This window comes from Papilio machaon, chromosome 19 (genome assembly GCF_912999745.1).
Source record: "Papilio machaon chromosome 19, ilPapMach1.1, whole genome shotgun sequence".
NCBI classification, from domain to species: Eukaryota; Metazoa; Arthropoda; class Insecta; order Lepidoptera; family Papilionidae; genus Papilio; species Papilio machaon.
Window position 1 is genome coordinate 5,867,100 of NC_060004.1, and position 16,621 is coordinate 5,883,720.

The 16,621-nt window shown below is 36.3% G+C and overlaps 2 protein-coding genes across 2 annotated transcripts; one reads left to right on the top strand and one right to left on the bottom strand.

The window, feature by feature from the left end:
- Positions 1–1,033: 1,033 nt before the first annotated feature.
- Positions 1,034–2,660, bottom strand: LOC106709468. Its single transcript, XM_014501276.2, has 5 exons — positions 2,527–2,660; positions 2,038–2,201; positions 1,755–1,930; positions 1,576–1,664; positions 1,034–1,498 (listed from the first exon to the last, which is right to left on the bottom strand). Exons 1-5 carry the CDS (start codon positions 2,613–2,615, stop codon positions 1,078–1,080), a joined length of 939 nt encoding a protein of 312 aa, XP_014356762.2. The 5' UTR covers positions 2,616–2,660; the 3' UTR covers positions 1,034–1,077.
- Positions 2,661–3,105: 445 nt separating this feature from the next.
- On the top strand, positions 3,106–16,322 carry LOC106709469 (aspartate--tRNA ligase, cytoplasmic). The gene is made up of 13 exons (XM_045682473.1): positions 3,106–3,189; positions 4,253–4,378; positions 4,632–4,797; positions 5,180–5,315; positions 5,800–5,977; positions 6,256–6,400; positions 11,902–12,053; positions 12,877–13,043; positions 13,316–13,431; positions 13,691–13,845; positions 14,692–14,803; positions 15,855–15,914; positions 16,182–16,322. Exons 2-13 carry the CDS (start codon positions 4,262–4,264, stop codon positions 16,283–16,285), a joined length of 1,608 nt encoding a protein of 535 aa, XP_045538429.1. The 5' UTR covers positions 3,106–3,189; positions 4,253–4,261; the 3' UTR covers positions 16,286–16,322.
- Positions 16,323–16,621: the final 299 nt, after the last annotated feature.

Sequence of the window (16,621 nt, forward strand, 5' to 3'; positions counted from 1 at the left end):
AAGCTTAAAGTAATTGATAAATATTTACTAAAATACGTACCACAACCACAATAACAAAGATTAACATGACATTGACGTTGCGCTGTTAGTCTATGGTATATTTTGTGTCTATGGTTAAGTAATGACATTTTAAAGAATTTGTAGAATTTCTACAAAAGAACAGTATTTTTAAGTTCAAGAAATATTCTACTGCTTGGTACATAGATACAAATGAAAATACATAAATGATTATTATATAAATAGATACTGTGTTAGTAACAACCAAATAAGTTTAGGCTGATGGCAAGGTACGATTAACACCAGTAAAAACGTTGAGTTAGTTAATTTTAAAACTGTCTTCCTTCGATCAACAGTAACAAATATTGTTGTTGATCGAAGTTGTTTTCCCCTAAAGCCTTAAATAATTGTTCATTTATGTTCAATATAGCCTCTTGTCACTGCATTGATGGAAGTTGTTCATTGTACATACATGTTTTACAAAATTAAAGTTATTCTGTGTATATCTTTTGTATGTTTCATTTACTGTAGATATTATTTAAGTAAGAGTATCAGTGATCATCAGGAAAGCGAAGTGTAGGTCGAAGACGAACATCCTGGCTTAAGAACCTACGCCAGTGGTTTGGAAAGAGTTCCCGTTCGCTTTTCAAAGCCGCGGTGTCAATGGTGCAAGTTGCCTTAATAAATAAAATAAAAAAAATAAAATAACTTTTTAAATTAATGATCGAAGACCTTCGAAAGAAGATGACACTATAAGAAGAAGATTAGTGATCAGCACGATTCTGAATTTAATGTTTTGTTTAGCGGCGAAAAATTTGAGAAATTCAGCGCAGTAATATTTCCGTGCAAAAAATATTGTTCCTTTATTTGAAGTTTCAAGTCTAGATTGTAATCATATAGGCAAATAATAAAAAATATTAGACGATCCATCAGACTAGAAAAAATCTAAATACATTTTTAATTAAAGTTTAAGACAAAGATACACAAAGGTAAAAAAAAAAAAACAATTGTACGTAAAAATAAATAAAGTCGTGTAAAAAAACTACCAATGGTAGAAAAATTGGCCGCGATGACGTAGAATTAGTTCCTCTTTGTTTTTCCCATAAAATTTACGACTTGGGCTAGTGGCGCGAACTTTCCTCTGCGACATCTTTTTTTCAGCATCATTTCCGGTACTTCTTCCGAATCGATCATGGACGAATCCATGGTTTTGGAAACGAGCTCCTCGGAAAAATCCTCCGTGTCGTTCTTTTCGCTATCAGAAATCTCCCTGTATTTTTTGCTGTATTCTGCTCTCACGCGGGGTTGTACTTTTTCGCGTCTACATTTCGGGTCATGCACGAATTTAGAATAGTCTGGCGCTTGACACATTAATGTTTCGTAAAAAAAGCGATCCGCTCTTCCTTCTGCTTTCGCCCTTCCTTTACCGTGTTCTTCATCTGAACTTTCGTTGGAGGAGTGAAGGGCTGGCGATCCGGTTAACTTTTTATGAGGTCTTTGACTGCAAATGATATGTCTTTTAGTATCGTGAATTTTAAGAAATGCTTCGCGTTGTTCAAGGAGGTAATAGGAGCTTACCATCTCTTACTATCACCGGCTACCATATTTGGAGGAGCTCGGGGTGATTGCATTGGCGGCAACCCTGGCCCAGCTTCGTCACCAACGCCCTGATGATGAGAATAAGAAGTACTTATATGTGTTTATATCTTAATTTTTTGCCGATATAACAAAATATGAAATAATTTTTCGCAACTTACTTTATACCCGAAATGGAAGTAGCAGTGCGATACTTTTTCGACATCGGCCCAGGCGACGATGTACCGTGCCATACTGAGCGGTATCTTTGGCAGAAAGTTGGAATGGAATTTGCCCTGACAATAGATTGTGATCACATCTGTGTCCTTCACTTCGAAAACTATCCTAAATATCGTACCTGAAAAAATTTAGATAGACTCAGATGAAGATATGAGTACAAGAGTACCTCTTTAGATTATTCAAAAATTATGAAAGTAACAAAGTAAAAATCGGTTATGAACTAACCAGGTACAAACATGTTATAGTTAGTATCGTAGTTGCCGCTGCCTATCCAGATACCATTTTTCCTTGACAGCGAAATAATATTGTCGCGATGGAATCTCACATCGAAATGCAGCACCACGTCCCTTGGTTCTTCGCCTTCTTGAGCGCATAGATTAACCGACATCCTAAAATTAAAACACTCATGTTATTTAAAAAAACGATTAAGATGTCTTTGAAACTTATGACTTCGTTGATAACCAGAGACAAAAGCCTCTTATTGTATTAGGGTTTTTACGCCAACTGTAGTCACAGGATTTATACGACATCTTATAACAGAACTATAAACAATTTCACTGTGTTTTTCCGCTTCAGCTATTTTTATTACATTGTTTTAGTAGTATGATTCTATACTGCGGCAAATGGGACATATTCCGCTTGTGATGTGAGAAGCTCACAGCCTATCACATTTGGGTCATCATAACTTCATCAGTGATTTTCACCCTGACTTACTTTCGGGCGTTGTCCTTAATTTTTCCACCAATTTCAATTTTGTCGCCAACTTTAAGCAAAGCGGGAATATTAGCCGTAAAGACAGGCATCTTACTCTAAGATTTGCACCGTTACAATAATATTTCGCAGCAGTTGTATCCAGGTCAGTATAAGTAATATCTTTTGACATTTTGAACAAATAATTTAAACATAACAGCGATGTTTATGTCTTTTGTATAATTTGTTAATCAATAAATATTGATACCGAATGTGTAAAAATGTGACACCTGCCACAAATTGTATTAAACTCTATATAAGAAAAATTATTTCCTTTAAACTATAAACGTAGGGAATGAATCCAATACAAAAATATAGAAATTTCTTTGTCAAACTTTTGTCTATTGAAAATTTGAGTTGAATAATCCATGTAATGAAAATGGCAGGCTAGTAATTTTTCAGACAATTTTTAAACAATTTGTAAGAAGACATTAAAATTGGCAATAAAATTCTTAGGTTGGCAGAATTTTAAATGTGTGATTGTGTCAACATCACTTAAATGTCAAAGTCAAAAAGGTCACCTACTTATCAAACATAACCTATAAAATTAAACATTGCCTCAACAGTTCAAATATTGTAATCCAATAAATAATAAATAGTAATTAATACAAACCTACAAATTTATAGGTAAGACGTTTATTAAGTGTTTTGTAAAATGTGGCAACTTATTAGCCAAAGTTTGTTTCGCATTCCCGGAAACATTTCGTCAATTTTTAATTTATTTATATGTAGAATAGCGATTTTAACAGATTTAAAATATATTATTTATAACATTAAGTTTGTGATAGACTTGATACAATGATGTTATTAATTATAAATAATATGTTATTAAATGAATTATATATGTATTAAAGTTTTGCGTAAAATTTTTCTGAGTCATAAATACTTTTTCTGTGTTACTAACACTTGTTATTGTTACCTAAATATATATTCACATGGTTAAATCATTTTTTTCTGTAGATAATTATGTTAATTTGGTTGCAAAGTTCTATTTATTTACTAATTAACATATTGCATACATTATACATAAACAATTAATGTTATACATTGTACATGCATGTGTCATTTATGTGAACTCCTTATATATTCTATGTGCTTCTTATTATGCAAAGTGGATAGTAACATTGTAGTGACAACATACAGCATATCAAGTACTGACCTAATATGTTTATATTATGATGAATATAATGTACTATATTTTTAAATGATAAGATATATTTATTTATAACATCCACTTTGGACTGGTGAGTGACAAAACCTAAGTATTTTATTATTAAATGAATAAGTATAATTGAAAATTACAATTTTAATTAATTAATTATTAAAATATATCTGAACCTTGTCTTGTAAATGCTGATTACACCTGTTATCTGTATGTACCTTTGTATTTATTATCTGTGTTTGTACTTGTTCATGCTTGTTGAACATGCAATTGGTGTACCTCTTTAATAAATGAATATATACTGCCACAGTCAGTGTAGTTGTGGTCACTAAGGAGGATGCTTAGTGTAGATTTATTATAAGAAATCTTTTTTAAAGACTGCTTTGGTAATCAATGACTGATAATCCAAACTTTGGCCCATCCAATGTGAAGAGTCAATTCACTTATTTAACTTCTTAAGAGTAAATGTTTTCGCCAATTTTATCAAGTTTATGTGCAAAACAGTAATTAAATTCTTGCTATCCCTAGTATTAAAATATGGTGGTGTCAGAAGAAACACAGCCCACTGTAGAGGGGGATGCGGCAATCAGTAAGAAAGCGGCAAAGAAAGCAGCTAAAGCTGCGGAAAAGCAACAAAAGAAAACAGAGCATAAGGTAAATTTAATAATTACTTTATTTACATAAAGATTATTTAAATATTATTAAAAACGTTACTCTGTACTAAAAAAAAGGTGATATCTCATGATGTTAACTAAAGTTATATTGAAGATTTGAACCCATGACCTCATGTTGTTTGAGTGTGAATTCTTAACATCTAACAATGCCACTCTGTGTGACGTCACCATTTGGTTTCTGATGCTACTTTGTAATATTTCAGTATTTCTAAAAAGCAAATTTTTATCACCAGGCAGCATCAGGACAACAACCTACCGAGGCACCAGAGTCTGACTGCTCTGAGGGTCGGTATGGGGTTCGAAAGCTGATACAATCTTCAGGGGAGCACCGTGATAGAGTATATACTGATGTGGTAGATCTTGGAGTTGCGCTGGATGGACAAGATGTATGGGTCAGAGGTGAGAACTATCTCTATACATATTAATAAAATTGGAATGTTTGTATGTAATTTGAAATTGTTATCTCAGGAATGGCTGGACCGATTGTGATGATACTTTGACAGGGTTTGACTTTGATGAACATGTAGATCAAATTATGTTCTTTAATATCGTTCTAGATTACATTACATTAGCTGTCGCCTGCGACTCTGTTTGCGCAAAATTAGTAAAAAACTTAATTAGTAGCCTATCTGTTCTTCCAGACTATGATGTTCTACAATGTCAGTTGGAGCCGTTTTGGAGATACCTTCTAACAAACATCCATCCATCTCAACATTCGTATTTATAATATTTGTAAAAATTTGTTTTTTTTTACGTAATGTTTGCTCAACAATATTCCCAGCCCGACTGCACACGTCGCGCGCTAAAGGCAAACAGTGCTTCGCAGTGCTGCGCCAGAACTCCAGCACTGTACAAATGCTGGTCAGCGTCAGCGAGGAGAGGAATGTCAGCAAGCAGATGGTCAAGTTTGTTGGCAGGTCAGTGATCGAGATGAGATAAAATGTCATCAATAAAGCAGTAAAACAAGTCAGCTTCTAATCTCAACCAAAGACTCTGATATTTTCGTATAGGTGCTGTTTCATGTAATAGACTATTGACATATTATGGAATACTAGCTTTCGCCAGCGATTCCGCCCGCATATAATTTAAAAAAAAAACTTAATAAGTAACCTATGTGTTCTTCCAGACTATGTTTTTTATCTGTACCAAATTTTATTAAGATCCATTTAGCTGTTCCGGGGATACATTCAAACAAACAAACATCCATCCATTTAAACATTCGCATTTATAATATTAATAAGATATGGATTTTAAACACAATTAAAAAAAGATGACATCTCAACTCTTAAAGTTCTTTATAGTAACTTTACAGAAAAAAATTGCAAGCGCTATTTTTCCCATGTATGTATTTAAATACCAAATAACATAAGTTGACTTCACCAAGCTATGTGTTACCACCAGCATAACAAAGGAGTCCATAGTGGATGTAAAAGGTCGTGTGGTGAAGACCAGCTCGCCTGTGGAGTCGTGCAGCGTGCGCGACGTGGAGCTGGTGGCCGAGGAGGTGTGGCAGGTGTCAGCTGCGCGCGCGCAACTGCCGCTACAGATAGAAGACGCCTCCAGACCGGAGAAGAATGATGTTAGTCATACAAATTTTATTAAATTAGTTGTAGGATTTATGAAATTGAGTACAGTCCAAATTGAATAAGTGATAAACTTCTGTAAGCGAGAGTCATTTTTCCCCAAACTCTATAAGTCAGAAAAATATCACAGTCCTTCTGACTTCCGTTTATTTTGTGTCAATTCAAAGTAGTAATTCCGCGTTTCGTCTGATGAGTCTGTCGTTTTACCCTTCCCAATATTTGGTAACAAGGATAGGATGGGGGAAGGGATGTGAAAATAGATATTGTGGTACAGGACCCGGAAGCGCTGAAGATCCGCGTGAACCAGGACACGCGGCTGGACAACCGCATCCTGGACCTGCGTACTCCGGCCAACCAGGCCATCTTCCGCGTAGAGGCCGGCGTCTGCAGACTCTTCCGTGACATCCTCACCAGGAAAGGTCAGCATATCATATCCTTATCTGTACTCTGATTTTACTTCTATTACTACATATTTTTCATTCTGATCAGCTCCCAAGCATTTTAGCGTGATGATAAACAACCTTTAACCTTTCTTCCTTGAAGCGTTGTTAAAGGTCTAAAGAATTTTTGATTTCATTGTAAAATACAAGATGGCTGCATTCACAAAATGGCGGATTACATAAACACTTAAACTGACTTAAAAAAATATCTTTTAATATTACTTAGTTTGATTTTAATAACTGTAATGTCGTTATAACCTAAAAAACGCGGCTATTAATCTTATTATAAACTAGCTGTGGCCCGTGACTCCGTCCGTGCGGAATTGAAAAAAAACTTAATGTCTATGTGTTCTTCCAGACTATGTTCTATATCTGTACCAAATTTACCTATTTATTTATTTATTTATTTATTTAGATACACCAACAGGTAAATTATAACACATGCACAATAACTTATATAACAAAAGTAAATTAAAACGGAATAATAATTTATCCAAATTATAGGTGTACACATCATACAAGTATAATAAAGCAACAAACGGAAACGCCAAAACTTTATATAAACAAAATTAGTAAGATATATGTGATGAAGCTAATTATGTAATAAAAAAGAGGAACAACTAAAATCAAATCATAACTTCTCGAAGATATTTTTTAAATCTAGACAATTTGTTAGAGAAGATATCAATTTGAGACGCATCATTTATGGATTGTGCGATATTTGGACTACCAGGATCTTGTTTAGGGTCTTCTATTACACAAGAATTATGCCATACATTGTATGTAGTCATTAATCTGTTAATTGGTGAATATAAGCCTAAGTTTGTTCGAGCTGCCTTAGTGAGAAACGGCTTATATTTTTTATATCTAGGTAGTCTAGAAGGTACAGAGATGGACAATTTTGATAATAAGTTAGAAGCGTCGTTGTAACCATTAATCAGTTTGTACAGAAACATGGCGTCCAGATATTTTCTTCGCTGGTAAAGCGATTCCATCCCAAAGTGTTTGAAACGGTCGTCATAACTCGAAAGTTTATTACCTAAGTTAGTCCTAAACGATAAATGCGCTAGAAATCTTTTTTGGACTCTCTCTAAGCGCTTGATATATGTATCATAGTGCGGATTCCACACGACGCTGCAATACTCCAGGCGGCTGCGAACTAAAGACGAGTACAGACTTATTTTTGTACGAGCTTTAAACTCTTTACAGTTTCGTAATACGAAGCCTAAAGTTTTAAGACATTTTTTAGTTATGTCATCAATGTGAACATTAAACTGCAACTTACTATCAAGTATTACACCTAAGTCATTAATATGGTCAGCGACATTCAGTAGCGTGCCATTAATATTATACGTGTGTGAAATGGAACTTTTTGTTCTCGAAAAATGGACCGACGAACATTTGCTTACATTTAAGGACATGGCGTTACTTCTACACCACTCAGATAGTTGGTCCAGATCACTCTGTAATAGCGATCTGTCTGCAAATGAGTTTACCTCTCTGAAGAATTTTAGATCGTCCGCGTACATAAGGACCCTGGAGTTGCTAAAGCACTTGGTTACATCGTTAAAAAATAAATTGAATAATAAAGGGCCTAAATGGGAGCCTTGCGGAACGCCTGAGGACGCGGTAAATGACTTAGATTTATATCCCCCAATTACGACTACCGACGTTCTGTTTTGAAGATAAGATTTGAACCAATGCAGCATAATACCAGATACACCAAAAGACTGGAGCTTATTCAGGAGTATATCGTGATTTACACTGTCGAAGGCCTTACTGAGGTCTGTATATATTGCATCAAAAGATTTACCAGCGTCAATACCTTCGGCAAGGTCCTCCACAAAAGATAACAAATTTGTAGAAGTGGATCTTCCTTTAAAGAAGCCATGTTGTTCAGGAGCAATTAACTGTTTTAGATGCCACGATAGTGATGGATAAATGATCTGTTCGAATACCTTAGCAAATACAGTAAGTAACGATATAGGCCTATAATTTCCGACACAGCTAGCATCGCCACTTTTTAAGAGCGGAATAACCAAAGAACTTTTCCATGCTGTTGGAAAAACTCCAGATGTAAGGGACTTATTAAAAATTAAACAGAGAGGGAAAGCCAATGCACTAGCACAGTTTACGAGAAAGACAGCCGGTATCCCATCGGATCCAGCTCCCTTCTTAGAATCAAGTCTTTTTAAAACTCTGTAGAAATGATCTCTGGTTACGGATAGGGACGAGAAATAGTTTGAGACGGTAGGCGCACAGAATTCGTTTTTACTAGGAACGTTTATGGGAGTATTGGGGGCGTAAACTGACGAGAATTGCTTTGCGAAGAGGTCACAAATATCGGGTCCACCGGTTGCGATTCTATCCCCAGCGGTCATTAAGGCTGGAAAAGTGCAACTGCCTCTTCTTTTATGTTTGAGAAATGTCCATATATATTTTGGGTTCGATGTCAAAGATGATTCTAGCTGCTGCAAGTATTTGTTGTAATTTAATTTGTAAATTTTGTTACTTCTCTCTCTAAGTAATTGGAAGGTCAGCAAGTCGCGAGGGTTACCATATTTACGAAACTTTTGTCTAAATTTAAATTTCTCTTTTAATATTTTAATTAATGGAGTGGAGAACCATATAGGATATTTATGATTACGAGGTGAACGTTTAGGCACGTACTTAGCTATGACTAACCTTAGATGTTTGTAGAAGACCGCAACCATCTCGTCAACATTTAGGCATTTAGACAATTCTTCTTCCCAAGGAATATTATGCAATTCGTTCGTGATTTCTACATAATTTGCCTTATGAAAGTAATATCTAGGTTCAGAAGTTGAGAGCAGCTTATCTTGAGACTCTAGTGTTATACAAAATTCAAGGGGGTGGATGCGAAGGGTCGGTGATTGAGAGAGGATCTGCGGATAAATTTAGTTGAGAAATTGTGACAGTACTGAGTATTAGATCAAGAATATTATCTTTATTGTTTAAGTAATAGTTATATTGAGAGAGCCTGTTAACAGACATAAAGTCTATCAGCGTATTATACATAAAGCTATTAGACATTACAGGTATGACTTTACCACTATCCATCTTTTTCCAAGCTACGTTGCTAAAGTTAAAGTCACCGACGACTATTGTGTTGCTCTCATGTTTCTCAATGATACAGTTTGAATTATTTATGAAATGTTCTAAGATATGTTTTTGAACAGGAGGGGGAATATAAATGCCGCATATGTAAAAATTCTCGATTTTACCTTTACTGTTTGGTAGCTCAATTTGTATCCAAAGATCCTCGCAATCGGACTCGTAAGCACGCATTCGGACAGACGTTAGTCGCTTTGAGACTGCTATTAAAACGCCACCTCCTCCTTTATTATTGTGGAACCCGCTACTTTCACGATCGCGTCTGTAGACAACATATCGACTATCAAACAACTCATTGTCCGAAATACTACTGTTCAGCCATGTTTCAGTAAAAACTATAATATCAAAATCGTTACAAATAACGTTATTAAATGTATCCTGAGTTTTTGTTCTCAAACCTCTGACATTTTGATAGTAAATTGTTAACATGCCCTTTAGTAAAAATAAGCAAATTTAGCGGTATTATGACAAACGATGTAGTGCTTCAATATTTTTGACAAAGATAAAGTTTGATTCATCATTCTTCCGCATGTAGATCCTTCCGTCGCGAATCCAGACATATTTGTATTTAAGTTCCTTCGCTTTGCTACGTGCAGCGGCGTGCAATGATTTTAACGCAGGGGTAAGATGTTCTGCAACAAAGATGGCCTTCTTGTCTCCACCGATACCCAAGTGACTAGACTTCAGTTTATCATCCGGATTGTTTTTATTGAATTTACTGACAGCTGCGAGAAACTCATCTCGTAGTCGTGGACTACTAAGTTTAACTAAGATGGAGCGCGGCCGAGAGGACGTATTATTCATCTTGGCTAACCTGGTGCAGTAATGTATGTTAGTGTCATTGACTGGACACTTAATCACTTTACCCAGTTGCTGCACCATGTTTACAAGATTCTCCTGCTTATGTTCCGGGACGCATTGTATTTCGATGTTTGCGGAACGTGAGTTTTGGTCCATCTGCTCGAGCCGTGCTGAAAGTGATTGCACGGTAGATCGTAAAGAGCAATTTTCTTCCTGCATATCTCGTAATTTTGAAAGCTGCGTAGCGTGTTCCGCTTTCAACGTCTCAAGTTCATTGTTAAATGACGATATCGTGGCTTGCAAGGTCGACACGGCGTTAGTGACTTCCAAGAGCTGTGGGTTTATTTGTTGCCTGAAATAATTAAGCTCTTCGCGCATGATTTCGCGTATGTCGCTAGCAGATAAAACTGACGGGTTTGATGGGTTTGGGGCGGGTCGCGACTTATTGCGCTGGGTGACGAAATTCAGCTGAGGCGAAGAAGTACGCACACGAACTGGAGTGTTTGTTTTATCACCGCCCTTGCGGCCCTTGCTGCGGCACATATCACACGTCCACTTTGCTATAGAATCTTCGGTGAGAGCATTGTATTCTTTCTGTGACAGGTTTAGGCACAACAAATGAAACTTATCTTTACAGCATGTGCAATACATTGCAGAAGTATCTTTTAACTCGTTCAGACAAGCGGCACATTTATCTTCGGTATTCATCATATTCGTTTTGTAAATTCAAAAACGTAATGAAGCGCAAACGGTAATTTAACAAGGTCGTCAGTGCACTATTGCTAGGGGATTCTTCCGTTCTAAAGGTCGTAAGCGCCGTGTAAAACGCGTCGCTTACGCGTTTCAGTAAACAACGACGATTGACACGAATGCACTTCACACTTTTTTTAAGTTATATGTAATAATTGTCTATATTAGTTTAATGCACTGATTAAGCACTATAATGTTTAGCCTATCACATCACCAAGATAAATAACAGTTCTGATAACAACTTTTCACTGCGTTTTAACCAAATAAACTAATTTAATTCAATTTTAAACTGAGCGCGATTACAAACTGTTGTTGGTGTTTACGTCGACGTATGATTTTATGTTTAATTTAACTTCAAACATCCATCCAACCATCTAAACATTCGCATTTATAGTATTAGTAAGATATGACATTTAACAGTGGTAGACGCCAGCAACAACAACATCAGTTGGCCTCGCTCAGTGAAATACCACGACCTCACAGAAGACAGACCTCAAGTGAAAGTAATTCCACATACAGTCTGATGAGTGTGGTGATGGAGGACTCATTTTAGTACTCTTTCCCTTTACACCCTTTTCTTATAAGGAAAGAATGTGAAGGGGAGGTGGATTTGATGGAGGAGATGCATAGGAAGGTTAAATATTCTCTTTTTGTGCGTCTCGTCCTTCGTAGATTGAGGGTAGACAACGCATCTGTAATTGCGAATGTATATGGGCAGCGATTGCTTCGCCATTTTGGCGAATTCATGTGGCCGTTTGCTCGTTTGCCACCTTGTTAAAAAATGAATATTGTAGGTTTCGTGGAGATCCACACGCCCAAGATAATATCAGCAGCGTCTGAAGGCGGCGCTAACGTGTTCACTGTCTCCTACTTCAAGTCATCTGCGTATCTCGCACAGAGCCCGCAACTCTACAAGCAGATGGCCATCGCCGCTGACTTCGATAAGGTTTGATAATCCTATAAATTTAATTAATACAGGTTCTTTGTCTCTGTCTACCCCTTTAGATTACAGGTTTGAAGTTATTTGGTTCTTGTATAAGAAATTAAACCATATAAAAGTGTTTATAGCAAAAAGTGGCAAATAAGTAAATGGCTTCTTGAATCCGCTAAAATAGTGAATTAACCGATGCCTACAAACATCTGCATATGCAGATGAGTTACCTTCCCTTAATACATAGAGGTGGGAACGAACAGAGAAAGGATATTTCACCCTTCTCTGTTAAATTCACCTCCCCTTCCCTATAAGTGAAGGTTGGGAAGGGGACAGGACTATAAATAAGTTTCCGGCACGTACATTCATCAGACTAGGCGGAATTATTTCCACCTGACGCCTGTCTTCTGTGTAGTCGTGGTATTTCACCGGGTGAGCCCATTTTGCAACAGATATTGACTATGGCCTAGTCACCCCTAACTTAGGGTAGGCTCCGAGCCCCTCAGTGGGGACGTATAGTGAGCTGATGATGATGATGATTATTACTGGGGTCTACCACTCTTGGAAAATTTGTGGGTTTCTTAAAATCCCGCCTAAATTAAATACCAATTGGACAATGGAATACAAAGCAGCAACACAGAAGACAGATGTCAAGTGTAAGTAATACTCTGCTGGAGACCAGATTTTTATTCTCTTCTTCTTTCTCATCTGTTCCTTATAAGGAAAAAAGAGAATTGGCAGAGGAGGGAATGTCACAGGTCCTTTGGAGTCGGATTAATTATTTTTAATCGATTTTTTGTTTGTTTTTCGTATAAAAAATATTTTGATATATGTCCAGGTGTTCACTGTGGGTGCTGTGTTCCGCGCAGAAGACTCCAACACGCACCGTCACCTCACGGAGTTTGTGGGTTTGGATCTCGAGATGGCCTTCAAGAACCACTACCATGAGGTGGTTGATACCATCGCTGACACATTCACTGAGATATTCAGAGGATTACAGGAACAGTTAGTGGTTTTTTTTAGTTTTACGTTTACCTACGTTCCGTAGGTGGATTTATGTTTTTGAAGACTATTGGATAATTTTTGTACTGCATTCCATACAAAGTAAATAATTTTGATTAAATTGCGTATGAAATTTTTTAATTTAAAGTGTATTTGCTGAATTTCACACAGTCTAATCTTTAAAATAGTTTTCTAAAGTTCCCACCTCACGTTTGATTTGGCACGTCGTTAACAAGAGTAATCTTGTAATTGGTGTGCCAACTTACGTATTACAGATACGCGCGCGAGATTGCGGTAGTGGGCCAGCAGTTCCGCGTTGAGCCTTTCAAGTTCTTGGAGCCGCCGCTACGTCTGGAGTTCCCGCAGGCGATACAGATGTTGAAAGAAGCTGGTAAGAGACAATAGATAAAATTCCTTAAATATTAAATTGTACACTTGATTTGGAATTGCAGATCCTGAGTTCGAATTCCGCCATTTATTAATGTCTTTCTATTTACATATGTACATTTATCCGACGTTCTTACGATGAAGGTAAACATCGTGATGCTGCACATATCTGAGAAGAAATTCAATGATATGTGTGAAGTCAACTCGCACTTGACTCTGGTTGACTATGACCTAGTCACCTCTAACTTGAACTATGTTATCAGGTGTGACTGTGGGTGAGGAAGATGATCTGTCTACTCCTGATGAGAAGCTGTTAGGTCGTCTGGTGAAGGCGAAGTATGATACCGACTTCTACATCCTGGATAAATATCCGCTCGCTGTCAGACCATTTTATACAATGCCAGATCCCAACAACCCGGTTTGTAATACCTTTCAATATGTTAACAAGATCTTTTTTATTGTATTTTTAGTCGACTTCAAAAAGAAGGAGGTTATTAATTCGACTGTTTTTTTTTATATGTGTTACTGTGAAGAAGTGAAAAACTCCGCCCCTGGTGGTCCGATTTTGATAAAAATTATTTTAATCGAAAGGAAGTGCTTGCAGATGGGTCCCTTTTTTTTTAAATAACTAGAAGACTAGTAGTTTTTGAATTTAGCTTTAAAATTTGTTGCGAAAACTAGGGACAATATTGCTTTCAGCGCTTACGTAGGCTAAACTATAAGATCTACATCAAAATGATGTATGGCGAATTGTAGCTCTTTAAATGTGCTAAATAAAAGTCCGCGATAGTATATATCTATCTTTTATAGTTTTCTCACAATAACCATTTTTTCAGAAACATCAATTATTTATTGTATTTTTAACCGACTTCAAAAAGAAGGAGGTTATCAATTCGACTGTTTTTTTTTTTTATGTGTGTTACCGCGCCCCTGGTGGTCCGATTTTGATGAAAATTATTTTAATAGAAAGGAAGTGCTTGCAGATGAGTCCCATTTTTTTTAATAACCAGAAGACTAGTAGATTTTGAATATAACTTCAAAATTTGTTATTAAATAATATATTTTTAAAACAATGAACATCGTTAACTTATTGTCAACGTGCAAACGAGAGCACGGAACAAATGATAGAAAGGTACAATCTTTGTAAGCATTTATCTTGTGATGCATCTCTCTTCTAATTAACTTCGTAAAGTATATAATTATGAGGGTCCATATTGTTTTTATACATGTTTCGTTGGTGGAAATTCATATGTGTTTTTTACAGAGGGTGTCAAACTCATATGACATGTTTATGAGAGGTGAGGAGATACTGAGTGGTGCTCAGCGGATACATGACCCTGAGTTCCTGGCGCAGAGAGCACTACATCATGGCATTGGTTAGTTATCTTACTTAATATTATAAATGCGAATGTTTGGATGGATGTTTATTTGAAGGTATCTCCGGAACAGATCAACGGATTTTGATGAAATTTGACACAGATGTAGAACATAGTCCGGAAGAACACATAGATTATTATTATTTTTTTTTAATTCCGTGCGGACGTAAGTCAATCTATATATATAAAAGAAAGTCGTGTTAGTTACACTATTTATAACTCAAGAACGGCTGAATCGATTTGACTGAAAATTGATGGGCAGGTAGCTTAGAACCAGGAAACGGACATAGGATAATTTTTACCCCGTTTTCTATTTTTTGTTCCGCGCGGACGGAGTCGCGGGTAAAAGCTAGTAAGTAAATAAGAAAGAAAAAATGGATTACCAATCACACAACAAAAAAAAAAGGTACAAATTTACAATATATGTATAAAAGTATGGTAAATGGAAGACAGCTCAATGAAGTAAGGAAGGACTAAAGTCTCCATGTGTTGGTTTTCAATTTAATATAGGATATTATGACTTAATCTCGTGTCATAATAAAATGGGATGTCATTTTATAAACTACTAGCTTTTACCCGCGACTCCGTCCGCGCGGAATAAAAAAAAATGAACACAAGATAAAAAAAAGTTCCTATGTCCGTCTCATAGTTCTAAACTACTTCCCCATCAATTTACAGCTAAATCAGTTCGACTGATTTTGAGTTATAAATAGTGTAACTAACACGACTTTCTTTTATATATATATACTAGCTTTTACCCGCGACTCCGTCCGCGCGGAATAAAAAATAGAAATCTGGGTAAAAATGGTCCTATGTCCGTTTCCTAGTTCTAAGCTACCTGCCCATCAATTTTCAGTCAAATCGATTCAGCCGTTCTTGAGTTATAAATAGTGTAACTAACACGACTTTCTTTTATATATATATATATAGATGAAGAACGATCTTCGTGAAAATAACACAACTAGTAATTTAAAGCAACGTAACCATTTTCAATTTAATATTTTGTAATTTGTAAATGGCATGTGTTATAATTATTATTGTAACTTCACAGATATCAGTAAGATAGCGGCCTACATTGAATCATTCAGACTGGGATGTCCTCCGCATGCAGGTAAATATTTTTTTATCTAGATCTTAGATTTTTAGTACCATATTTCAGATACAGTATCAGCAATAAATCTTACTAATATTATAAATGCGAATGTTTAGATGGATGTTTGTTTGAAAGTATCTCCGGAACGGATCCGAATGAAATTTGGCATAGATATAGTCTGGAAGAACACATAGGATACTTATGTTGTTTTTAATTCCGCGCGGACGGAGTCGCGAGCGACAGCTAGTTTGATATATAATCAAATCAATTTGTATTTAATTCCAGGCGGTGGTATAGGTCTGGAGCGTGTAGTAATGCTGTATTTAGGTCTCGACAACATTCGCAAGACATCTCTGTTCCCGAGAGACCCCAAACGAGTAACACCATGAACTAATATTATATTTATCCTTTGTATTTACATATGTTTCTAAGATATATTGTCAATAAAATGTTTTATATCCGTAATTAACTTTTTTTTTTTAATGAAAAGATGGCAAACGAGCAGTCAACTGAATTCGCCGAAATAGCGAGGCGTCCGTTGCCCATAGACATCCGCAAATGTAGATGCGTTGCCTACCTTTAATCAACGGAGAAGGGGACGCACAAAAAGAGGATATTTCGCCTTTTTATGTGTCCCCTCTTCCGCCCAATTCACTTCCCCTTCTCATCCTTTCCTAATAAGAAAAGAATGTGAAGTAGAAGAGGACTAAAATGAGTCCTCGGGT

What these genes read in the sequence shown, in the direction of transcription:
- LOC106709468 (XM_014501276.2), bottom strand. Translation starts at nt 2,615, where the DNA reads ATGCCTGTCTTTACGGCTAATATTCCCGCTTTGCTTAAAGTTGGCGAC. An exon ending in ACTTCCATTTCGGGTATAAA is followed by an intron (nt 1,665 to 1,754) that starts GTAAGTTGCGAA and finishes TCTCATCATCAG; the next exon opens with GGCGTTGGTGACGAAGCTGG. An exon ending in GCCGGTGATAGTAAGAGATG is followed by an intron (nt 1,499 to 1,575) that starts GTAAGCTCCTAT and finishes TATCATTTGCAG; the next exon opens with TCAAAGACCTCATAAAAAGT.
- LOC106709469 (XM_045682473.1), top strand. Translation starts at nt 4,262, where the DNA reads ATGGTGGTGTCAGAAGAAACACAGCCCACTGTAGAGGGGGATGCGGCA. An exon ending in AGCACTACATCATGGCATTG is followed by an intron (nt 14,804 to 15,854) that starts GTTAGTTATCTT and finishes GTAACTTCACAG; the next exon opens with ATATCAGTAAGATAGCGGCC. An exon ending in GGGATGTCCTCCGCATGCAG is followed by an intron (nt 15,915 to 16,181) that starts GTAAATATTTTT and finishes ATTTAATTCCAG; the next exon opens with GCGGTGGTATAGGTCTGGAG.